The sequence below is a fragment of the Neoarius graeffei genome, chromosome 11 (assembly GCF_027579695.1).
Source record: "Neoarius graeffei isolate fNeoGra1 chromosome 11, fNeoGra1.pri, whole genome shotgun sequence".
NCBI classification, from domain to species: domain Eukaryota; kingdom Metazoa; phylum Chordata; class Actinopteri; order Siluriformes; family Ariidae; genus Neoarius; species Neoarius graeffei.
Window position 1 is genome coordinate 67,193,141 of NC_083579.1, and position 26,822 is coordinate 67,219,962.

At 41.7% G+C, this 26,822-nt stretch overlaps 1 protein-coding gene across 1 annotated transcript in view; it reads right to left on the reverse strand.

The window, feature by feature from the left end:
* Positions 1–26,822, reverse strand: part of LOC132893966 (protein unc-79 homolog) — a 72,995-nt gene that overhangs the window by 45,450 nt on the left and 723 nt on the right. Inside the window, exons 2-15 of the mRNA XM_060933147.1 lie at positions 21,764–21,884; positions 17,972–18,285; positions 17,082–17,252; positions 14,671–14,766; positions 14,522–14,577; positions 14,309–14,438; positions 13,204–13,268; positions 11,994–12,082; positions 11,570–11,610; positions 9,060–9,088; positions 2,536–2,765; positions 1,928–2,099; positions 1,312–1,542; positions 1,030–1,220 (exon numbers count right to left, since the gene is read on the reverse strand). Coding sequence (XP_060789130.1) covers positions 1,030–1,220; positions 1,312–1,542; positions 1,928–2,099; positions 2,536–2,765; positions 9,060–9,088; positions 11,570–11,610; positions 11,994–12,082; positions 13,204–13,268; positions 14,309–14,438; positions 14,522–14,577; positions 14,671–14,766; positions 17,082–17,252; positions 17,972–18,285; positions 21,764–21,884 — 1,936 coding nt within the window. The remainder of the gene's footprint in view (positions 1–1,029; positions 1,221–1,311; positions 1,543–1,927; positions 2,100–2,535; positions 2,766–9,059; positions 9,089–11,569; positions 11,611–11,993; positions 12,083–13,203; positions 13,269–14,308; positions 14,439–14,521; positions 14,578–14,670; positions 14,767–17,081; positions 17,253–17,971; positions 18,286–21,763; positions 21,885–26,822) is intronic.

A 26,822-nucleotide genomic window follows, 5' to 3' on the forward strand; every position in this document is an offset into this window, starting at 1 on the left:
GACCTCTATAAGGCTGTTCAGTACAGAAATAATTCCACACAGCCAAAGGGGGTTCCATGTTTGACCTTATTTGTGATGAAGATCATGGCACCTAGTTGGTGAGTGTGTTGCCATGGTTACCAAGACAAGCTAGGTGAGGGTACCTCTGGGGTTTCTTGAAGCCATGCATCACAACACCTGAGTTTTAATCACAATTGAAAATAGATGACTTTATACATATATAATGCAGAAATTTTCCCCTTTTTATCATATATTCTATCCTATCAAGTGTTTTCAGATTGTTCCTGAGCCCACCACAGAAGTCACTCAGCTCCTAACAACCCTGAACAAGAGCTTCAGGCCTCTGGGTCCAAGTGTATTTGGAGCGAAAAGAAAGTGTAAAATACAGTGCGGCTGACTTGTTTTTATGTCATTTAATTTATGCTGTTAAGTTTTTTTTCAGAAAATATGGTTGTCATTATTATTATTATTATTATTATCAAAAACAAAAATGTGCAGTGGTAGCTTTGTTGCTGAAACAGATCCAAAACCATGTGTTCAGTGTTATTTTTACCAAATGTCAGTAAAGTTTAGCTGTCATCATCATCTCCTCCAGCACTGTTGCTAGGTCAAGGTCCATGTGGACCCTATTGAGCCACGTCATATTAATTGGAACATAGTTTTACACCGGATGCTCTTCCTGCTGCAACCCTCCCAATTCTGGGCTTGGGAAACAACCATTCACACCTATGGACAATTTAGAGTAGCCAGTTAACCGACTGGCCAGTTCCCCTGGACATTCACTTTGGATGGTGGGGGAAACCGGAGCACCCGGAGGAAACCCACACAAAACATGCAAACTCCACACAGAAAGGCCCCCGTCGGCCACTGGGCTCAAACCCAGAACCTTCTTGTTGTGAGGCGACAGTGCTAACCACTACACCACCGTGCCGCCCCAGTAAAGGTTAACTGTAATTGCAAAAATGTTATAATATCAAGTGTTCTATTATGAATAAACCAAAGAATCCATATTGGTAGTCATCGCTATACCTAAGGACTTCACGGAACTCCTTCAGTTGGTTGTCAGGCACTTCAGTTCGTATGGCCTCCAGCCATTCAGGCATAAAACATTCCCAAAGTGGCTGGCTGATCACGTTATAGGGGATTAAGCACAGGATACGGTTCAAGCCCTCCTTCAGCTGTGAAACCATACTGCATGATTTATCCCAGTAGCCGCCCACCTGTAAACACACACATACGCACACACAGTCTGAAAGGAGCCTAAATCCATATAAGCAACTTAGAGAGGCAAATTTCAGAACCTCTTCTTACCCTGGCAAACTCCACTGGCTTGGGCAATAGGCACATAACCATGACATCGAAACGCACATCACAGACAGTCTTAAGCCACTTTGTTACAAACTGTGGCTTGAGCTTCTCCACTAGACTGCCCACTTCATCGTCCATCATGTAGGCAGTGGAGTGGAACCACTGGAAGACCATGCTAACCAGACGGGCAATGCTCTCTGTGGGTGTGTTCTCACTGGGGGTACACAGGCTCACCTGGAGCAGAGTTAAGGGAATGGAAGGATGGAGAGTTGGATGGAAATGGAAGTTAAAAGGATGAGCTTGTAATTTGTTAGTACAGCCGTAGTAGTGCATTAGCTGTATGAATATGGTATTTGTCACGTGACTGCTTTAGGAAAGGAAATAGTGATAATATGGTTGTGAAATGTACAAGTTTGGTATTTTGGTAATCAGTAGTTATTGCCTTAGTGAAGTATTACTGGTAATGATGGTATTATTATACAACAAAAATAAGTTTTCAGTCTGACACCTATTTCAAATATAATTTTTTCCACATAGAATCCAACAGAAAAAAAAAAAACACAGATGCGTACTCACACACACACACACACACACACATCAACGTGGATATACCCCTTACCAAGAGCCAGATGCCAAACTGACTGAGCAGCCTCTGATCATGCTGGTCATCTTCTTTGTTGTCAAATTCCAGGTTGTCCAGAGAATGGTGGGAGGTGGAGAGGCCCATCTGACGCCGACGGTTCATCTCAAACTCCCGCTGTTCTGCATGGATCTCTGCCTCTTTCAGCAGGCTAACACATTGTGAGACAAATGACAGACAAGACCTAATGATGCAATGAAGGATACAACAGCAAAATGCTGTCAAAATGTCTGTTTTCACTGTCCAATAATAAGAAATGCTCTACTTCAAAAACCGGGGGTATGAAGTCTCAGTGTTGTGCTTGAACTGATAAATAAATTGATAAACTGCAGAAATATTTTATAACTCTTTATATGCTATTGATTTGGCGAAGTACTATATATCAGAAATGAAAACTATCTGTGATTTATTCCATTACCCAGCAATAATGTAGCCAGTATTAGAAATCCAGGACTGTGTAAATGTTTAAATAGAAGTACTTCAAACTGTAGTATTGCTGGATCACGTGAAAGTGTGTTATTGTGTAAGTCCTATATGCGTCATAGAGTTTCAGGCTCAGTGCTGGTCAGTGCAGGCAGTGTGGGTACCTGATGACAGACTCCACAGTACAGACGAGCTCCTCGGCTCCGCACTCACGCGTGTTGATGGGAGGGGGAGATGTCTGGTACAGATGAGTCTCTGCTGAAGCACCCACCTCACTGCTGTGATGGTTGACATGGCAACGCTTGCAGTAGCGCACAGGCCGGTTGCCATGCCGACCACAGCAGCCGGCCGAGAAGCAGGTGACAACAGCCCGTCTCACATGAGAGCTGCAGTTCTGTTGGACAGAAACAGGGAATGAGCGAGAGAGAGAGAGAGAGAGTACGTAAATCAAAGGCAGGCAGAGACAGAGTGACAGAAGGAAGTGGCAAGAGGAAGAGAAATCAATAACATCCATCCATGTCACATAACAGAAACGCAGTTATTACAAGCCGTGCATATGCAGGGACCCAAGGAATATAGGGAGATGTATTCCCACAGTGTTTCATTTGGCTAAAAATAAAAAGCATGGTGAAGGACAGGATAGGTTTATTCTGATCATTCCCTAACAGGCACATGCCTGATATACAATGTTATTATGTGATATTAACATTAAGTATGATAAGTATTATTAGTATTAAGTATTATATTACTGATATTCTCGTTTACTGGTTCCATCTGTTACAGCAAAACAGCAATGGCAGTACAAATAGTAAAAGCAAGTGACTGCAGCAAACTGCTTTGCAGACACCCTTAATAATAAGGTTTTGGCACAACTGCTTGGGGATCGAATTGATTAACCGTATGTGAGACGTTCGTATTGTAAGGACACATGAAATCCTACTTCTCCAGGATAGGCAGAACTCAAATCCAGCATTATAGTATAGTAGTGCCAGGGATGCTTATTAATTAAATTGTTTATGATTATTTGTACTGATATAAATGCTATTTTTTAATTAACCAAATGTACAATAGTAAATAATATCTCATCTCATTATCTGTAGCCGCTTTATCCTGTTCTACAGGGTCGCAGGCAGGCTGGAGCCTATCCCAGCTGACTACGGGCGAAAGGCAGGGTACACCCTGGACAAGTCGCCAGGTCATCACAGGGCTGACACATAGACACAGACAACCATTCACACTCACATTCACACCTACGGTCAATTTAGAGTCACCAGTTAACCTAACCTGCATGTCTTTGGACTGTGGGGGAAACCGGAGCACCCGGAGGAAACCCACGCGGACACGGGGAGAACATGCAAACTCCGCACAGAAAGGCCCTCGCCGGCCACGGGGCTCGAACCCGGACCTTCTTGCTGTGAGGTGACAGCGCTAACCACTACACCACCGTGCCACCAGTAAATAATATCAATGATCAAAATAAAAAGTATAATCTAATGTCTACAAAGCTATTGTTCATTTGGCCAATGCTCTTTCCCTAAAAAAAAGGGGGGGGGGATAATTAGGGAAAGGCCAATGGCTAGCAAGATTTGGTAGCCATGTACAAAACTCAAATATTTTCACCTGATCAGGCTGGATGTCATCTTTCTAATTATCGTTTCACTTTCCCATATTACTGTCTTTTGTATTTCATTGCAGTTTTTCTATGACATCATCTTCATGAACCAGTTCTTTAATATCATCTTTCAGTTGTTTTATTCCTCCTCCTAAACACCCTATTATCACAGGGATTATCTCATCTCATCTCATTATCTCTAGCCGCTTTATCCTTCTACAGGGTCGCAGGCAAGCTGGAGCCTATCCCAGCTGACTACGGGCGAAAGGCGGGGTACACCCTGGACAAGTCGCCAAGTCATCACAGGGCTGACACATAGACACAGACAACCATTCACACTCACATTCTATCACAGGGATTACTGTATCTTTAAATTGTTCTCGTCTTTCTTATAATTCAAAACATAGCTGTTGGTATTTTCTTATCTTTTCGTTTTTCGTTCTTGTTGAATTCATTCGGACATGCCATCTCCATGATATAGCCATCCATCCATTATCTGTAGCCACTTATCCTGTTCTACAGGGTCACAGGCAAGCTGGAGCCTATCCCAGCTGACTATGGGCGAGAGGCGGGGTACACCCTGGACAAGTCGCCAGGTTATCGCAGGGCTGACACAGAGAGACAAACAACCATTCACACTCACATTCACACCTACGGTCAATTTAGAGCCACCAGTTAACCTAACCTGCATGTCTTTGGACTGTGGAGGAAACCGGAGCACCCGGAGGAAACCCACGCAGACACGGGGAGAACATGCAAACTCCACACAGAAAGGCCCTCGCTGGCTGCTGGGCTCGAACCCAGGACCTTCTTGCTGTGAGGCGAAAGTGCTAACCACTACACCACTGTGCTGCCATTATTATTATTATTACAGCTGGTTCTTAAAAGGTGTACATGGAAACAAGTTACATGCTGTTTGCACTGTTATTGGAGATGCTTTAATCTCATTGTACATGTGTATAGTGATAATAAAGGCATTCTATTCTATTCTATTCTATTCTATTCTATAAATGAGATGCATTCTAAGCAACACACTAATCTAAATGAGAAACTTGGCCCAGTACATGTAATAGTCAAAAAGAACACTTTGCATTATACAATGACAAAGCCTATTTAAAAGATTGTGGATTAAAAATGAGCAAAGCACTGTAAGCTTCAGGACAGCTGTCTCATATGAAAATGCTATGTGACTATTTCAGGCAGTGTACCTGAGATTATCACCCACTGCTTGCTGGTTCACTGTGAAAACACAACATGGAGTTTTTCCAGGACACATACCATCATGGCCTTCTTGTTCGCATAGGAACAAGTCGAGTATGTTGTATGTAAACAGGGACAGTTTTGAAAAGACTATGAATGAATTGTTCAAGGGCTTATTGTGTTGAAACATAAATTTTTAATCAACAGAATCTGACACTGACAGGTTCGAAAGTTTGTGAAGCTTTTAGAATTTTCTTTATGACCTAAAACATCATCAGATTTTCACATGAGTCCTAAGAGTAGATAAAGAGAACCTAATTAAACAACTGAGACAAAAATATTATACTTGGTCATTTATTTATTGAGGAAAATGATCCAATAGTGCATATCAGTAAGTGGCAAAAGTATGCCAACCTTTGCTTTCAGTATTTGGTGTGACCCCCTTGTGCAGCAATAACTGCAAAATGTTTCCTGTAACTGGCGGCACGGTGGTGCAGTGGTTAGCGCTGTCGCCTCACAGCAAGAAGGTCCTGGGTTCGAGCCCCGGGGTCGGCGAGGGCCTTTCTGTGCGGAGTTTGCATGTTCTCCCCGTGTCCGCGTGGGTTTCCTCCGGGTGCTCCGGTTTCCCCCACAGTCCAAAGACATGCAGGTTAGGTTAACTGGTGACTCTAAATTGACCGTAGGTGTGAATGTGAGTGTGAATGGTTGTCTGTGTCTATGTGTCAGCCCTGTGATGACCTGGCGACTTGTCCAGGGTGTACCCCGCCTTTCGCCCGTAGTCAGCTGGGATAGGCTCCAGCTTGCCTGCGACCCTGTAGAGGGATAAAGCGGCTAGAGATAATGAGATGAGATGAGATGTTTCCTGTAACTGTTGATCAGCTCTGCACATCAGCTTGGAGGAATTTTTGCCCATTCCTCTGAACAGAAGCTTTAACTCTAGGATGTTGTTGGTTTTAGTCACATGAACTGCTCGTACAACATTTCTATTGGATTATGGTCGGAACTTTGACTTGGCTGTTCCAAAACATTAACTGCATTCTTCTTTAACTGTTCTTTGGTAGCACTATTTGCGTGCTTAGGGTCATTGTCCGCATGACCCACTTTATCTTGAGATTCAGTTCACAGACATATGTCCTGACATTTTCCTTTAGAATTTACTGGTATAGGGCGGTATAGTGGTGTAGTGTTTAGCACTGTTGCCTCACAGCAAGAAGGTTCTGGGTTTGAGCCCAGTGGCCGACAGGGGCCTTTCTGTGTGGAGTTTGCATGTTCTCCCCGTGTCTGTGTGGGTTTCCTCCAGGTGCTCCAGTTTCCCCCACAGTCCAAAGACATGCAGTTAGGTTAACTGGCCACTCTAAACTGCTCATAGGTGTAAATGTGCAGAAAGGAACTGGCCACCCTACTGCTGCAGTTCTGGCCAAGTACACCCTGGACCAGTCGCCAGGTCATCACAGGGCTGACACATAGGCCAAGTTTACATTAGACCGTATCTGTGTCGTTTTCTTCGCGGATGCACTGTCCGTTTACATTAAAACGCCGGGAAACGCCGGGAAACAGGAATCCGCCAGCGTCCACGTATTCAATCCAGATCGTGTCTGGTCCGGTGCTGTGTAAACATTGAGAATACGCGGATACGCGGATACGCTGTGCTGAGCTCTAGCTGGCATCGTCATTGGACAACGTCACTGTGACATCCACCTTCCTGATTCGCTGGCGTTGGTCATGTGACGCGACTGCTGAAAAACGGCGCAGACTTCCGCCTTGTATCACCTTTCATTAAAGAGTATAAAAGTATGAAAATACTGCAAATACTGATGCAAATACTGCCCATTGTGTAGTTATGATTGTCTTTAGGCTTGCCATCCTTCCACTTGCAAGTGGTAAGTGACGCGCATGCCCAATATGCACTGGGATCACACACACAGCGGCTCAGTCCCGAATCACTGCTCGTGCGCTTCACTCACGCGCTCTGTGAGCTGCGCAGGGCCGGAGTGCGCACCCTCCAGAGGGCACTCGCTGTTCAGGGCGGAGTGATTTGGAGCGCAGGATGCCTGCGGAGCCGAGCGTATCCGTGTATTGGCGTTGCTGTGTGCACACTAATCGTGTATTGGCGTTGCTGTGTGCACGCTAATCGTTTTAAAAACGTTAATCTGATGATCCGCTGATACGGTCTAATATAAACCCCACCATAGTTCGCCTCACGCCCGGATCGGGTTCGGCAGTGACGATGATGACAACTTTTGGAGAGGATAACAATGGTCTTGACTTTCCTCCATCTGTCTGATTGTGGATTGGTGGAGTCCAAACTATTTGGAGATGGTCTTGTAACCTTTTCCAGCCTGATGAGCATCAACAACTCTTGCTGAACAACCTTCAGAAATCACCTTTGTTTATGCAAATATCCACTTCCATAAACATGTGATGTGAAGATCAGATTTTGATAGATCCCTGTTCTTTAAATAAAACAGAACGCCAACTCACACCTGATTGACCCCATTGATTTAAAACACCGGACTCTAATTTTACCTTCAAATTAACTGCTAATCCTAGAGCTTCACATACTTTTGCCATTCATAGATATGTAATATTGGATCATTTTCCTCAAATAACCAACAATAATATTTTTATCTCGGTTGTTTAATTGGGTTTCTTTATCTACTTTTAGGACTGTTTTAGGTCATATTTATCCAGAAATACAGAAACTTCTGCACAAGTTTTCAAGCACCACTGTATACTTTCATACAATTCCATCATGATTTGATAAATGTACTGTAAAATCAGGGCGGCACGGTGGTGTAGTGGTTAGCACTGTCGCCTCACAGCAAGAAGGTCCAGGTTCGAGCCCCGTGGCCGGCGAGGGCCTTTCTGTGCGGAGTTTGCATGTTCTCCCCGTGCCCACGTGGGTTTCCTCCGGGTGCTCCGGTTTCCCCCACAGTCCAAAGACATGCAGGTTAGGTTAACTGGTGACTCTAAATTGACCGTAGGTGTGAATGTGAGTGTGAATGGTTGTCTGTGTCTATGTGTCAGCCCTGTGATGACCTGGCGACTTGTCCAGGGTGTACCCCGCCTTTCGCCCGTAGTCAGCTGGGATAGGCTCCAGCTTGCCTGCGACCCTGTAGAACAGGATACAGCGGCTACAGATAATGAGATGAGATGAGATTGTAAAATCACCATATTGAATAAGCATTAATATATTTGAGCCTCAAGGACTTGTCGGTTGATCCAGACTTATATTCATCACTCTTGTACCTACATTTCTTTTCCTAATACTTTCATTGGACTTACTGAATAATTCATAAAAGTTACCAAATAGTAGACTTTAAAATGAATAAATGAATAATAAGAAAAATAATGATGCGTTTAAAGGATTCAATTCACAATGGGAGGGTATATTCAATTCTAATGATTTTACTATCTAAAATGATTGAAGAGTAACATTTAGACATTAATTTTCAACCATTTCTATGTAACATTGCTACATATCTACAGGCTGATAGAGCATGTTAGACTTCACATGAGGCAACAACATGCATGCAGATGTACGAACGTGAGCTGATTATATCTATTACAGATGAGATCCTGACTACCATGGCAACCACCATGCAGACACAAGAATAGTCACAGATGCAATGAGAGCCAGTCTAAATACAGCATGTGTAACCTGAAGAAAACTGTCAGGGTGCATTCTGTATAAAAAATACATAAGTGAAAAGGAAAATATAAGACAAAATATTGTAATTCTATTTGGAATAACATACATCTGCATAATGAAAGGGCTATTCCCATGCTGAAAGACATGATGTCCCAGTGACATGGCTACATTCCTCCAAGCACAACACAACAAGAGACATCAAATAATATTTATGAAGAACTTACCTTCTTCTGACATATAGCAGATATTTCAGCTGTTTGAGTGAAACACAGAATATTGTTATTAATGTCACCTAACATTCACTATCTGGTGCAATATTTCTATTTCTATTTCTATTACCAGTATTTTATTAGTGCAATATTGCTACTTCAGGTGAAGTACTACTCTTATTTAAAGCTAGACTGCCTTTCAGATTTTTCAAGTTTAGGTCATAAAAATAATTTTCACCGACACCCAATTATTTTTGTTTAGTGGACCAAAAGCTACTGAATTCGAATCACAGACTTCCAATTTTATTAGTTTTTTAAAAATAGAACAATTTATGAATTTAGGGCTATGTGGCCCTAAATTCTCCATTATTTTTTTCTGCTTCACCATGACACAATTCAAGATACTACATCATGCATCACATGGTGGGCTTTCCCCGTTTGTGCAAGGTATTGTGGGATACAAATTTGAAGCAGGAGAGAACAATGGCGGGCGTGAGTGTGCGAATGAAACGTGAACGACCGACTACAGTAAAGGAAAGCGAGAAGAAAAGACGTTATGTTGAGAAGGAAAGGAAATGCAGGACCAAACTAATAAATATCGGCGGTCGGCGAGCACCTCGGTGTGATCAGCTGTTCGTTTAGCGACAGAATGATGGAACTGTCAGTGCACGGTCAAGGTAAACCTGTAGATGGCAGTAATGCAACACTGTGGATGCCAGCTGCTGTAAAACCAAAAGAAGAAGAAGATAAACCTGCACATGTGCACACAGACTTCCTCTGTCTGCTTGACTGCGCGAAGCAAACGATTTCATGCATGTTATTTGCTAGGGAATCCCCTCAAATTAAATAACTTCCCAGCCACAGAATGGCCTGATATTTTGTGAGATATTACAGAAATATACATATATCACAATGACCACATTTCAGAGGGAACTAAGAGGTCGTTCACATTAACAAATATATGCGACTTGTATGTGATCCTCAGTATGAACGAAAAGCGACCTAAAAGTGTTCCCCATGCGCATTGCAGGATACGACGACGTCACACGCAGTGAGCATGGCCAGTGTTTACGGAAGTAAAACCGCCCGGTTGCGGTATGACCCATCCAATCTAGCTTGAATAGCTGTATCCCCCCAAATGGAAATCAGCTCCCTAACCTCTGCGTCCTTCCATTGAGAAGATTCAGAACCTTCACAGCCCGAAGCGTCCCTCGCATTGATGTCATGCGCAGGGGCGCAGATACGTTTTTTGAACTGGGAGGGACAAAAACTGGGGGGGGGGACAAAGCTGCCAGCAAACCAACCCCAACCCCGATATGCCTGTCAAACTTGTTGTTAGTAACCATAGCAACCAAGCTCGAGCTCGCAACCTGTGCAGTCTGCGCAGCTCAACCAACCGAATATCAGTCTTTGTTTTATGTGAGTTGTTGCAACTATGTATACACTGCTGTGCACCTCAATAAACCGAATGGTAATTAGTCTTTTGATTTTTCCGTGAGGTTTGCCTTATACAAAGAAAGACAGCATAGATGTTTTTTCCTCCCTATAAGTGGGGGGGGGGGGGGGGGGGGACCGAACGAGGTGAATTTAAATCTGGGTGGGACGAGTCCCCCCCTCTATCTGCGCCCGTGATTATGCGCCATGTTGTTGTAACTTTTTTTGAGAGACCCGCCGCCTACTTCAGCGCAGAATAGTGACGTTTGTGGCTTGTTGATGACGTGTAAGTCAGATGAATGCGACCTGGCGGTTCAGACTGAAGTCGCATATGAAAAGAGCGGATAGGGATCGGAATTAGGACCACATATCCAAACGGCCTGGGTCGGATTTGAAAAAATCGGATCTGTGTCGTTCATATTGTCAATAAAAGATCGGATACAGGTCACATATGGGCGAAAAGATCGGATTTGAGTCACTTCAGCCTGCAGTATGAACGTAGCCATAATGTCACCGATTTTATGAAATCGAAAGGCAGTCTAGCTTTAAGTTCCATTCTTATTTTGTTGTGTACATTACATACATGGCCCGTGTTTTTACTTTTTACTTTTTTATTTATTTATTTTTTTACACTTTTATTGCACTCTTTTTTTGTTACTGTCTATTCCTGACTCTTTCCATCTGTGAGCTGCTGGAACATGTAAATTTCCCCACCGAGGGATGAATAAAGTTTATCTTATCTTATCTTATCTTATCTTTGCCAGAAATAGAAATTTGAGTGAGCACATCCTGACTATCTGGAATGTTATACTGTATTGTACTGTAGGTCCATCATAGCTCAATCCAGATGTGTAACATCCTTGAATGTCTGGTGAAAGCTTTATATTTGGATTATTTATATAATCCAAAATGAGCAGGAGGTTCATAAATTAATTTATTTTATAGTCTATCATCTCACTTACAAGGCTAGAATTATTCATGTGTAACCAGAATCTCTATGTGTGGTTTGACTATGTGTCTATGACTGTGTCCATGTATTGGTGTGTTATTATTCAACATGAAATATCTACAAAATAAATAATAATGCTGACCTTGAGGTAAGAGCACATCAACCAGCCACTCTGCATGGTCTCTGCAGATGCAAATAATAAGGAAAAGCATCAGAACACACATGAAACATTTATACCTCATACAAAATTGGCTAAAAAAAACAATATTGGCAACTGGTAGCACTCTACCAACCCTGCTTACTCTGACTCAATGTTTTTTTCTCTTTTAGCATCTCTTTACATAATGCTACAGGTCATTTATAAGATGAGGTCACATGGAAGGCAAGATTAATGAACAAGATAAAACCCACAACTGTTTAATTAACAATGATAATGTTACTGTCTCTCGGCAAAGAGGGGATAATATAACCATGGTAACTACTCATGTGAGCAAACACCACGGCTGGTCAAACACTCATTCACAGACTGCTGTGTATCTAGAGTATACCTAATAAATAAAGCCTACCCTGCAATCCTCTGACTGCATTCTTCACAGATATACAGAGGAGGAGGTTTGTCTCCCAGAGCAACCGAAAGAGTCGGGTCAATGCACATCTGAGTGGAAAAATACAACAGGCATTTTACTGGACTCTAGACCCACATTATCACAATAACTGTCAGACAAATTAGACAATCTTAGCTATAGGAAAAGACCATCAGTATGATGCGCACTTGTCTACCATAGAGCTTATTTTCAGATATGCACTTAAAAGTATGATTTGTTGATGTTATCTAAATCATTTGAGATGCACATAAGCACATACACCCTGCAATATTTTGGATTAAATTCATTGCCATATTGAAGCCCTGAAGTACTTGTTCTGTTTAATGACAAGGGTCAGTAGTTGGGCTGCAGCTCTAAATACAGTGGCCAGTAATTTACAGAGCTCTTCTACTCATGCGATCACCTCATCCTCCGGCAGCACCGGGTCATCTCTTCCAATTAAGCTCTCCCACCTCCAGCCCAGGATGCACTGCCCCCTCTGAGTAATTGAAATGCGGGGCATGTCTATTCCTGTTTCATTCTCACTTCAGTGTGCAAGCAGAGTCAATAGTGACGGAGAAGAACAAATGGCTACAGATATTATCAGGGACGTGTGCGTGTAGGTGCGTGTGTGTGTGTGTGTGTGTGTGTGCACATGCTTGATGGCCTTATAGTAGTGGAACATCTATACTATACTAAAGGAAAGCCGGCTGTCTCTCTGTCTGTTCAGCTATGCAAATCGACAGGGCTGGACGCACATATTCCATACTTTGCACATGGATTGGTGACTCCCCAGAGGGGCCCAAGACAACATTTTCGATTTTCCAAAACATGGGATTAGTGCTAATCCAACACACTATTCATTTCCCATAGGCTACATGCTCGCGCTAATACACTGCGCGCAGCCTCAGCAGGGAATCCCCCTCCCCATCTCGCCTGAGAGTTTTGATTGTATGGGACTTCGCAATCAGTGCTCCTCACCGGGGCCGAATCTACGTCACTGAGGAGACGCAAGGAGCAATTTTTGTCATTTTGACAGAACACAGTGAAAACATATATAATCACGTGTCCACTCAACTCTCCATCACGTTCACAGGCAATAACTATTAGTGCAAACTGCAAGAAAATAGATACATATAACTGCATGCAAAGTCAAATGAGATCAACTTTAGTAAACCAGTTCCTTCTGTACCTTTACTGCAGGCTTATTAATGGAATTCTGACACTCAATATGTTGGCAGTGAATGGGGTTCCAGGCTGCAGAAGTGAAGGAGAGGAGCAAAGGAAAAAAGAAAGGAACCTTTTAATGCAGTGATTTTAAAAAATACTGTAAATAATAAAAAAAGAATAAGAAAAACAGCATGAAATCAGGAATTCTGGTGATTAAAAATCTTAGCGTGACAGTCAAATGTTTGGGCTCACCTACTCATAGAAAGGTTTTCTCTGTTTTTACTATTTGGCACATTTTAGAAACACACTGATGACATCAAAGCTATGAAATAACACTTCACAGAAGTATGCCATGACCAAAATGTGTTAAACAAATTGAAACTAATTATATTTTAAATACCTTCATGACAGCTTCACAAAAGTTCTCTTAGCTAGGTCTATGAGAGAGGCTTTATCCAGTAGTCCTGTTTTACTTCTTAAAGATGGGCTATTTTACTTTTTTAACATTCCTTAATAAATTAGAATTAAAAATATCACGTGACATTTACTTCATTATTTATTTTGTCTGAGAAACAAAGTTTAGCACAAGTCACTAGATCCAAATGCCTTAAGATCATGAGTGTGAGTGGATATAGTATATAAGCAGAACTCATGCCCCTTTTCCACCAAACCAGTTCCAGGGCTGGTTCGGGGCCAGTGCTTAGTTTGGAACCAGGTTTTCTGTTTCCACTGACAAAGAACTGGCTCTGGGGCCAGAAAAACCGGTTCCAGGCTAGCACCAACTCTCTGCTGGGCCAGAGGAAAGAACCGCTTATGTCAGCGTTTGCTTCGATATTCGCGCCAAGGTTTATGCGACGTAACTGACGTATACAGTGACGTAATGACGTATACAATGACGTAACTGATGTATACAGCGACGTAATGACATATACAACGACGTAACTGACGTATACAGCGACGTAATGACGTGGCTCCGCTTAGCACCGCGAGCTATGGAAAAGCAAGCTGGTTCTCAGCTGGCTCACAAGTTGAACGAGTTGTGAACCAGCACCAGCACTGGCTCTGAACCAGCCCTGGAACTGATTTGGTGGAAAAGGGGTAACAGTGGACCAATAACACTGACTTACCTGTGTACTGGAGGCCCCTGTACTCACTAATTGCACCTGGAGGCTTGAGATTAGGCCAGTAATGGAAAAGCATTTGAACAGCAGGAGGCTTTACTTGGGATGGTCCATAAGATATTACATACAGAAGGTCCTAAAACAGTAAAACAATCATTTTGAGAGGCAATACCCAATATGGAAATATTCCCAAAAGAAAATAGGATCTAAAAACACTACCTTCCACACTTCCTGCTTATACTTCATCAAGCACTCCAGAAGCTGACAGTGGTACACTAACATAAAAAAAAGAAGAAAAAAAAACAGCTCATCAGCTAATGTTTATTTTCTTGTCATTATTCATTAAACAAATCAGAAAATGTATCTACCTGGGTTTGAGGTATACTGCATAGCAATCATTAGCATAGAGGAAGCAGACAGATTGACATACGCAGGGACCCCTCCTTCTCTCCGAGTTGAACCCACTTTAAAAATCAAAAAGCATCAGTTTAAAGAAATCAATGTTAATGTTTTCATTAAGGTTCCCTTATCTAACAATATTTACTGCATGAGTTAACATTAAGAAGCCATGAGCTTCATCAAATAAGAAAATAAGTAACAATATAAGTAACAAAGTAATTGAATTGATATTTAATTGTTGACAAAATACAGTGGCGCTTGAAAGTTTGTGAAGCCTTTAAAATTTTCTGTATTTCTGCATAAATATGACCAAAAACATCAGATTTTCACACAAGTCCTAAAGGTAGATAAAGAGAACCCAGTTAAACAAATGAGACAAAAATATTATACTTGGTCATTTATTTATTAAGGAAAATGACCCAATATTACATATCTGTGAGTGGCAAAAGTATGTGAAACTCTAGGATTAGCAGTTAATTTGAAGGTGAAATTAGAGTCAGGTGTTTTCAATCATTGGGATGACAATCAGGTGTGAGTGGGCACCCTGTTTTATTTAAAGAACAGGGATCTATCAAAGTCTGATCGTCACAACACATGTTTGTGGAAGTGTATCATGGCATGAACAAAGGAGATTTCTGAGGACCTCAGAAAAACTGTTGTTGATGCTCATCAGGCTGGAAAAGATTACAAAACCATCTCTAAAGAGTTTGGACTCCACCAATTCACAGGCAGACAGATTGTGTACAAATGGAGGAAATTCAAGACCATTGTTACCCTCCCCAGGAGTGGGCGACCAACAAAGATCACTCCAAGAGCAAGGCGTGCAATAGTCAGACCCCAGGGTAACTTCTAAGCAACTGAAGGCCTCTCTCACATTGGCTAATGTTAATGTTCATGAGTCCACCATCAGGAGAACACTGAACAACAATGGTGTGCATGGCAAGTTTGCAAGGAGAAAGCCACTGCTCTCCAAAAAGAACATTGCTGATCATCTGCAGTTTGCTAAAGATCATGTGGACAAGCCAGAAGGCTATTGGAAAAATGTTTTGTGGACGGATGAGACCAAAATAGAACTTTTTGGTTTAAATGAGAAGCGTTATGTTTGGAGAAAGGAAAACACTGCATTCCAGCATAAGAACCTTATCCCATCTGGGAAACATGGTGATGGTAGTATCATGGTTTGAGCCTGTTTTGATGCATCTGGGCCAGGACGGCTTGCCATCATTGATGGAACAATGAATTCTGAATTATACCAGTGAATTCTAAAGGAAAATGTCAGGACATCTGTCCATAAACTGAATCTCAAGAGAAGGTGGGTCATACAGCAAGACAACGACCCTAAGCACACAAGTCATTCTCCCAAAGAATGGTTAAAGAAGAATAAAGTTAATGTTCTGGAATGGCCAAGTCAAAGTCCTGACCTTAATCCAATCGAAATGTTGTGAAAGGACCTGAAGCGAGCAGTTCATGTGAGGAAACTCACCAACATCCCAGAGCTGAAGCTGTTCTGTACAGAGGAATGGGCTAAAATTCCTCCAAGCCGGTGTGCAGCACTGATCAACAGTTACTGGAAACGTTTAGTTGGAGTTATTGCTGCACAAAGGGGTCACACCAGATACCGAAAGCAAAGGTTCACATACTTTTGCCACTCACAGATATGATTGTGGATCATTTTCCTCAATAAATAAATGACCAAGTATAATATTTTTGTCTCATTTGTTTAACTGGGTTCTATTTTCTACTTTTAGGACTTGTGTGAAAATCTGATGATGTTTTTGGTCATATTTATGCAGAAATACAGAAAATTCTAAAGGGTTCACAAACTTTCAATCACCACTGTATGTCATTCGCTAATGTTTATGCAGTCCAGGATTAAAAGTAAGTCCACATAAATTAGCAAAAATGAATATAAGTGGTAGTTATTTAACTGCTAATGTCACTTAAGGTCCAATAATGCTGAAGTAAATGGTTTACTCATTCTAATGAATTAAATAGTACCACTCAGTGGAACCTTAATGTAAAGCATTTCTGGGGGAAAATGAAAAAGGACTGCAAGACTGAATAACACGAATGTTTATAGCCTGTTGTTACCTCCCATTAAAATGATTTCGGATAACAAACAGATGTGTACAGTTTGACTCTCAATGTCACAGTATCCTGGGAATTCAGGCTGTGGGAACATCATGTTGATCTTTGGGAAAGAATGTTCCATTTTACTTGATTCTACATGCAAAATATGCACTACTGATGGCCCTACAATTAAATTAATAATAATAATAATAATAATAATAATAATAATAATAATAATAATAATAATAAAATTTTATTTAAAGGTTGATAGCAGTGCCCTTTATATAAATAATAACAGCATAATACTCACATATGGCCATAGGCAAGAAGGATGTGCTCAGGTATTCTATGATGTCTTTGTGCAGGAAGGGAGGAAAGGTGGCTAAGGTAGAGATCATAGTATAGGGCAAAGTGCTGAGAATATCATCGCTGAGAAAGGGTAGAAGGCAAGTTGTCGTGTAAAATATTGCCTGCCCCAGATCTGATGAGGGGAAGAGGAGAAAAGTAAAAAGACAAAAAGAGAGACTAATGTAACAGGCTCCTGCTCGACATGTCGATTTAGATTCACACAATTTCAGGTCATGTTCAAGGTAATATGAAATTATTCGCATTGATTATATCAAACAATACTGGAAGAAAGAATATTGTGGGTGTGTATATATGTGGGTGTACATGTGGGTATGACACCAGACATTCAGCAAATCTCTGAAATTCAATCTATAAAGAAAAAGAAACTTTACAGCTATTTTAATAAAAGACATAGAAAGTGTGGATCATTCTTTGCTTCAGTAAAAGCCACCAGAGCGAGACAGTTAATGTTCAGTGGGGTGTAGAGCACGTGAGTAGTAACATGGGCTCTAAAGTTTGATAAACTATTCATGCCATACAAAAACCTAATCTGCTCGCAAAGACACTAAAACAGATCGCGATCTTTTAAAATAGCTACCTCTGAATATTGAAGGGATGAATTAAGTTCAGTAAGTCATAGCTATCGGTCAGTGATTCTTTAAATGTTGTGAATCAATAACATGAAGAGATTTTCAATATATAGATTGATCAGACTATAATACAATTCTGATATACTGTATATGTTTATGCATGTATATCAGAAGTGTACAACTACGGTCCTTTACTTATTTTTGTTTCACTGGACTGAATGACGTGTTAGAGTGTTGAGCACCCTGATTACGGATCACTCACCGTGCTGACCGTGCTGCAGCAGGGGCACCAGGTCAAGCAAGGTGACGAGGGTGGCATAAAGCCCCTGATAGTCCAGAGAGGGGTACTCTGAGAGCTGAGCGTCCCGACTCTGCTGGGCGGCCCCCCCCCGGTCGGCCGGGGCGTCCCGCAGAACGCTGTAAAGGAGGGAGCGAGTAACTGTAGGGTTGATGGAACTGACTTGTGGTCTTAGAGATGGGGTGAGTGGGAATGGCACAGGAAAAAGACACATGGTCATGGGCACGGCCAAATTGGAAGCTTCCTGGCTCTCCTTCCTGCCTGTACGGGACAGGATGCTGCTCCGGGGGAGAGGGGAACAGGGGAAAAAAAGAGACAACAAAGACACAAAGAAACAGCACATTACATTGAAATGGCTCTACAGAGACAGTGTAAGTAGAAAAGAACCAAACCCAGATAAACCCCACATAGGATGCAGTGTCTCCACTCTTACATCACTGAGCATATGTTTTTTTATTCTTTTAGATTTTTTAAAATTATTTTTGACTTATGAAAGTGGCATTACTTCCTTTTTTTAATTTTATTGAAAAACAAAAAGGTGCCAACAGAAGCTTGCAAAGAACTGCAATGATCACTGCATCTCATGCGTATCTGGTGACAAGGAGCAAAAATATAAAAAAAAGGCATGTTTTCAGTGGCAGCCCCGTACTTCTCCAGAGGAAGAGCGTTAAAGAAACACTGACCCCTCTGATTAAATCAATTGCAGGGTAGCCGTGCAGGTCAAATCAGTTAGGAGGCCAAATAACCATGCTTTGTTCAAGAAACAAAAAAGAAAGAATGGCAGGGGCTGTCAAAGATGAGAGCAATTCCAAATTGGTTCGGGCACAATACAGAGATGACACTTTTGAAACATGCTTCAGCCAGTAATAAACATGTATGTGAGGTTAGACTAAACGTTCCCTGGTCACAACACATGTTTATTGCATCATAAAAAATAATGTCAGTATGTAAGTACATTATGATACTTGCTCAGTATCATTTGGGAAGAGAACTAATGAGATCCAACAGGCATATGGATTTCAGTTCTAAAATAAATGTAGCTAGTCTACGGTTAGGGAAGAAACTGTAATGGAAAAGGAATAAGGTTGCTTCAAACGGGATGGCTGGTAGCATTATGCTTGTGGACTAATGGGGGATGGACGTTTGTGTTTGCTGTCTCCTGGGAGTATTTTTCCCTAATTCTCTGAAGGAAAATGGCAGCAAAATTTCATTGGTCTATGATGGGCTTGAGAGCATTGGGAAGAGAACAAATTTTGTCTTTTGATGCACATTACATAAAAACAGTGTGATGTGTCATTGGTCAAACTGCAAACTCTATAAACATTTATCGATAAACATATGCATGTCACTGATAGAATTCAGTCCAACATTTCGATTACTTGTTAACAGTGATGCTAATATATAAACAGAATAGCATAAAATTATACTCTGTAAGATTTCAATCCTGCAGTTTTTACATCAATCCATTTCTGCAAATGTATAATGGACAATACACGTGTTAATTACAACAGAATAAAGTGAATCCTAAAGAGTATAATTTTAAGTCCTGACTACGATTTGAACTAATCATTTATGTTCATCGTCAGTATATTTTCCTCAAACAGTAAACACACAAAACACAATCAGTCTCACACACATACACACACATACACACTGATGCTATTCTGCATGTCCAAACATGTGTAATTCAAGACACCACAGACAAGCAAGCAATTAAAGAATTCTGTCTTATGTAAACAGTGAAGCAATGCATAATTAGGAACATGTTTTAATTGATATAATATAATATAATATAATATAATATAATATAATATAATATAATATAATATAATATAATATAATATAATATATAATTCAGCCCTATTACCTAAATAATTAATATGACAGTTAAGTGTATATTTGTCTCCCTCAGTCGAAGAGCCTGATCTCGACTGCTTCTTATGTGCCAGATCAAATGCAATTTTACTAGCTTTAATGACCCCTTACTCAGACAACATAAACTTTCCCACAAGACTTCTTGCCCTTTTCAGTTACATGTCATTAGCCCCCTGCAGCAGTCCTGCTGAAACACTACTGTGGCCGTGCATCAAATATCCATTTGGCTGCTCGATCCTCTGGCTGATTTTCTCTAAGACTGTGACATATGCTGTATCCCTGCCATACTGCTCTCAAGCTTCGCTGCTCATCTTTTTTACCCTGGGCTCTCTGTAAAACAGGTGTCTGAAAAAATATAAGCATACAAGATCTTTGAAACTGGTTACTTTTTTTTTCTTTTTGGAAAATGATTTATGGTCCTTGCATATACAGGTTGTCATCACTGTTGCCCTTTCTGTAACCTACATTTATATTAGACATTTCTGCAAAAAAAAAGTAAAAATAAATAAAATAACATTTTGATAGAATTATGAAAAAACCTTTATCTTATGTGCGAGGTTACAAGATCATGTCCTATTAAATAACTAATAAAACACAATAGGGTATGCTGTTATAGGAAAATAACCTATGACAGGGTGGTGTCATGAATGACCACCCTGAAGTTGATTATTTTCAAATAACAGCAAATCCTGAACCGTTTTATTCCTCTTGTACAACAGAAATTTGCCAGTGATTGTCTCATTCATCTCTAGCCGCTTTATCCTTCTACAGGGTCGCAGGCAAGCTGGAGCCTATCCCAGCTGACTACGGGCGAAAGGCGGGGTACACCCTGGACAAGTCGCCAGGTCATCACAGGGCTGACACACAGACACAGACAACCATTCACACCTACGGTCAATTTAGAGTCACCAGTTAGCCTAACCTGCATGTCTTTGGACTGTGGGGGAAACCGGAGCACCCGGAGGAAACCCACGCGGAGAACATGCAAACTCCACACAGAAAGGCCCTCGCCGGCCCCGGGGCTCGAACCCAGGACTTTCTTGCTGTGAGGTGACAGCACTAACCACTACACCACCGTGCCGCCGCCAGTGATTGTAGTTCACTTATTTTCAGAAATAAATATTTAAAAAGACACCTCATCCATTTATTATTTTTTTTTTTCTTACAAGGTTAATAAGGCAAAACAAATGCAGCTTGTCTTAATGGGAAACTGCAAAGCCCTCTTTCCTGAAGACTTTCCCAAATTGGCAAACACAAAGTTACAGCTTAACTGCTTTCTGTTACAAAGTGTTGACACTGGAGACTCCTTCCAAAAATGCTAAATAAACGACTCCTCAGAGGAAGCTGCACCATATCAACAGTTGCAGTCCACCAAGTCCCTATGTAAGCTGTTACTATAGTAACGATACAATATTAGAACGAATGCACTAATATAAATCTTGAACTATTGGCAGAGTTGTGCTGTCATAGCAAAATAATCAACAGCTTCTGACCAATCAGAATCAAGCATTCAATAGCAGCGTGGTATAGATAAATGAAATATATGTTTAATTCCTTTAATGTTGTATAATTAAGGTTGATTTTTTTTTGTAAAGATCACAGACAGAGTATGGAGCAAGCCAAATGCTAAAAAAAACAACATAATTTTGACTATTTCAGCCAAACAGAGAACTAAGCAGAATTCTAAAGATACTAGCAGTCTTTACTGTACCATTGCCACTATATTCTCTCCACTACACTACAAATAACAAGCTATTAAAGATACTAATTGTGCCTAAATACCCTAAAACTACTTATAGCTAAACACTAAATCTCAGATAACACAAATATCTGTAATATGTATCTTTACATCACCTGTTGGTCCAAGCGGAGTACACTTACCTGAGCAGCGTTTGAGAAAAGTATTTCAGTGTGTTTGCAATGTCTGTCCCAGATGGCACAGGGTAAATATTGTGTAGCACACGGTTGTGATACTCTTGCAAGTATCGAATCTTAGAGGCAACTAAACAAAGAGCAAAGTGATACATAATCAACAGCAAGCAAGGCCTCAGTGCCTTCATTAAGAATTAAAGAACATAACTGGGCCTACAGATCAGCCATGACTGCACACACAGAGTGAAGGACAGAAAATATTGAGAATGCCAAGGCAGATTATCTTTCCCAGAAGCCATTCAAAAGCCACAGAATTTCTAAGTGTGTGTGACATACAGATTTGACACAGAAAATAGAAGACAAAAACAGTATATAGTCAAAGATTTCAGCAGATGTTAACTAAAGTAGAGAAACTTCCTTGCCCTGATTGGTTAAATATTTTATTATCTGCATTATTATCCACATAATGTCTTTTTTTCTTGTTTACAAAGTCTGGGACACAACAGAGACCAGCGGTTTATATCATAAGCTGTCAGAACATGAGAATGCATTATACATATTACAAAATTACATAATCCACCTTCAAATCCTAGCCAAGTTTTAACTGTTTGTTCCCGTTCACCAGGGATTAACAAGTGTTTTTGTGGTGGAAATGCAAGACTTCGGACCTTTCCTCTGTTTCGTCCCCTTCTACAAACGTCTATAAAGGTGAATGCCAGTGAGAAGATATTACCTCATAAGCTGAAAATATTAACCTTATTAGAGATGTCATAGTCTTATCAAGAATTCAATTACCTGAAAGCGACATGAACTGAAAATGCAATGTCCATCCATCCGTCATCTGTAACTGCTTATGGTCGCAGGCAAGCTGGAGCCTATCCCAGCTGACTATGGGTGAGAGGCAGGGTACACCCTGGACAAGGTTATCGCAAGACTGACACATAGACACAAACAACCATTCACACTCACAATCAATTTAGAGCCACCAATTAGCCTAACCTGCATGTCTTTGGACTGTGGGGGAAACCAGAGTACCCAGAGGAAACCCACACAGATTCAGGGAGAACATGCTAACTCCACACAGAAAAGCCCTCGCTTGGCTCGAACCCAGGACCTTCTTGTTACAAGCCGACAGCGCTAACCACTACATCACCATGCCACTCCTGAAAATGCAATGTGTGTCCAAAAAATATATAGTTTTGTCTTTTTAAGTTGAGGGGCAGTGGTGGCTCAATGGGTTAAGGCTCTGGCTTACTGATGGGAGGATTGGGGGCTTACAGCCCCAGCACCACCAAGCTGCCTCTGTTCAGCCCTTGGGCAAGACCCTTCATCCTATCAGTGCAACCTATCCACAGCAATCCAACATAGAAGTGGGGAAACGATGTAAATGAAAAAGTTTGCTTTTAAGTTGAAATGGGTTCAATGCATTCTGCATGAAATACAACTATTATAATATCTCAAAATGCAAACTACCACAAATTATATGTTTTATGGCACAATTTCAACCCAAACAAATGACACTTCTTTGAGGGCCAAATGCTTTACTATTGAACATTTCATAAATTATACTTATGGTTTTTTTCATCAGGGGGGTTGAGTTGTCTTTTATGCTAGGGCTGTTTTGGGGCATCATGGTCTTGTAGTTATATTAAATAAATACTGTATTCAGATTGGGGCGGCACGGTGGTGTAGTGGTTAGCACTGTCTCCTTACAGCAAGAAGGTCCTGGGTTCGAGCCCAGTGGGCCTTTCTGTGTGGAGTTTGCATGTTCTCCCCATGTCTGCGTGGGTTTCCTCCAGGTGCTCCGGTTTCCCCCACAGTCCAAAGACATGCAGGTTAGGTTAACTGGTGACTCTAAATTGACCGTAGGTGTGAATGTGAGTGTGAATGGTTGTCTGTGTCTATGTGTCAGCCCTGTGATGACCTGGCGACTTGTCCAGGGTGTACCCCGCCTTTCGCCCGTAGTCAGCTGGGATAGGCTCCAGCTTGCCTGCGACCCTGTAGAACAGGATAAGCGGCTACAGATAATGGATGGATGGATGGATTCAAATTGGGGTGGCATGGTGGTGTAGTGGTTAGCACTGCCGTCTCACAGCAAGAAGGTCCTGGGTTCAAGCCCAGCGGGCCTTTCTGTATGGAGTTTGCATGTTCTCCCCATGTCTGTGTGGGTTTCCTCTGGGGGCTCCAGTTTCCCCCACATGCAGGTTAGGTTAATTGTTGACTCTAAATTGCCATAGGTGTGAATGGTTGTTTGTCTTTATGTGTCAGCCCTGCAATGACCTAGCGACTTGCCCAGGGTGTACTCCGCTTTTCGCCTGTAGTCAGCTGGGATAGGCTCCAGCTTGCCTGCGACCCTGTAGAACAGGATAAAGCGGCTAGAGATAATGAGATGAGATGGTGGTGTAGTGGTTAGCACTGTTGTCTCACATCAAGAAGGTCCTGGGTTTGAGCCCAGCGGGCCTTTCTGTGTGGAGTTTGCATGTTGTCTGCGTGGGTTTCCTCCGGGTGCTCCATTTTCCCCCACATGCAGGTTAGGTTAATTGTTGACTCTAAATTGCCATAGATGTGAATGGTTGTTTATCTTTATGTGTCAGCCCTGCGATAACCTGGAGACTTGTCCAGGGTGTACCCCACCTCTCACCCATAGTCAGCTGGGATAGGCTCCAGCTGTAGAACAGGATAAGCGGCTACAGATAATGGATGGATGGATTCAGATTGCTGAGCATCTACCTAACCTGCATGATGCGACCTTTAGTGCATGGCTGGTCAGGTCAGGAGTGACATGTAGATAGTTGTTGCTTTTCCAGTTTTCCAGTGAGTCATACTCATGTGTATAAAGTGCAATCTCTCCTAACACTCATGGTCTCGCTGTTCACACATCATGCTATTGATCATAAGAAAGAGACAGTGAGAAGAAAAATGAGAGTGAGAGAGAACGAGAGATGTTCATTGTTTGTATAACGCTTACATCTTGTTTTATAATATTTACATTTATTTCTCAATTCCAGCAGGTCTTTATGTTTGCTGATGTGTTTTAACATTCAGCTTTGCTACACTTGTTAATTCTGATATAATAAGAATAAATGGGGGGGGGGGGCTAGTCAATAGAATCCCTCAGTGAAACAGGCAGAAGTTTTCTAACAGTCATATATGTACATGGGTCTGTCTCAGAAACTGATCTTTTATTTGGGACATTATGGTCAAAAAATGAATTTTCTAATTTTACTATTTTTTGGGGGGCGGCACGGTGGTGTAGTGGTTAGCGCTGTCGCCTCACAGCAAGAAGGTCCGGGTTCGAGCCCCGTGGCCGGCGAGGGCCTTTCTGTGTGGAGTTTGCATGTTCTCCCCGTGTCCGTGTGGGTTTCCTCCGGGTGCTCCGGTTTCCCCCACAGTCCAAAGACATGCAGGTTAGGTTAACTGGTGACTCTAAATTGACCGTAGGTGTGAATGTGAGTGTGAATGGTTGTCTGTGTCTATGTGTCAGCCCTGTGATGACCTGGCGACTTGTCCAGGGTGTACCCCGCCTTTCGCCCGTAGTCAGCTGGGATAGGCTCCAGCTTGCCTGTGACCCTGTAGAACAGGATAAAGCGGCTAGAGATAATGAGATGAGAATATTTTTTTTGCATTTACCTAACACTCAATGTTTCTTTTGTCATGTTTAATAAGAATAAAGATAGCATCTTGCTTTATCTGGCCTCCACTTTGGAACATTTTTTTGAATACAATTCAAATGCTTTTGTAAAATTGATTTATATATAAAATAACTACATCATGAAGAATTAAAGCCCCTCCTTCACAGATGAGTGAAAATATTGAATAAATTTCCTCTTTTTGATTGCTTGGGGGGCGGCACGGTGGTGTAGTGGTTAGCGCTGTCGCCTCACAGCAAGAAGGTCCTGGGTTCGAGCCCCGGGGCCGGCGAGGGCCCTTCTGTGTGGAGTTTGCATGTTCTCCCCGTGTCCGCGTGGGTTTCCTCCGGGTGCTCTGGTTTCCCCCACAGTCCAAAGACATGCAGGTTAGGTTAACTGGTGACTCTAAATTGACTGTAGGTGTGAGTGTGAATGGCTGTCTGTGTCTATGTGTCAGCCCTGTGATGACCTGGCGACTTGTCCAGGGTGTACCCCGCCTTTCGCCCATAGTCAGCTGGGATAGGCTCCAGCTTGCCTGCGACCCTGTAGAAGGATAAAGCGGCTAGAGATAATGAGATGAGATGAGATGATTGCTTGGGTTAAAAATGCCAAGTTATGATGACTGAATTGATTATTCACTTAAATATGAATATTATGATACATTTTGGGTATTTGATATGGTGAAATAGGACACAATGGAAAAATCAAGAACACACCGGAAAGATGAGAATAACGGCGGTGGTAAAAGAACAGCGACTGTACCAGCTGAAGGTCGCGCGGGTCTCTGCTGCGGTGCACAAGCAACGGGACATCACTACCGCACCGGACGGAGCGCGGGGCGGGAGCGGGGCAAAATGACTGGCCGTAGATTCTATCAAAAGTTCGATCTAAATTGACCATGGTTGCAAAATATTGGCCAAAAATACACAAACACTACGAAATATGAAAGAAAGATGAAAAAGAAATATTCTATTGTCTTATTCTGCAAAACTAAAACAAAATAAAACTGTCAAAACTCACCTTTTCAGCGATAACGTCCGAACAGATCACTCGCGTAACAGAAAGACCGCAAATGGAAGTACGATCAACTTCTAACTGTTGGAGTAGAAAATTCCATTCTACACATGCAAATTGTTAATGTGTGTCCTTCCCCGCACACAAATAACACGCTACGGTAAAAAATAGACCACAACTCATTTTACAGCTCAGAAATTCATACAAGACCAGCTACCATCGTAACACATTCTGTAAGAAACATATTCTATACCTAACTTTCAGCTTTCGTTTTAAAAAACAAAATCGCAGATTTATAACTACATTTTTATATGACGTAGTGATTTTAAGTTACTACTTTTGGTGACGTAGTGACCTTGACCCTGAGGCTTTCCGTTTAGATCAAAACACACAATCTTATTGGTTTTGGGTTTGCGGAAAATGGA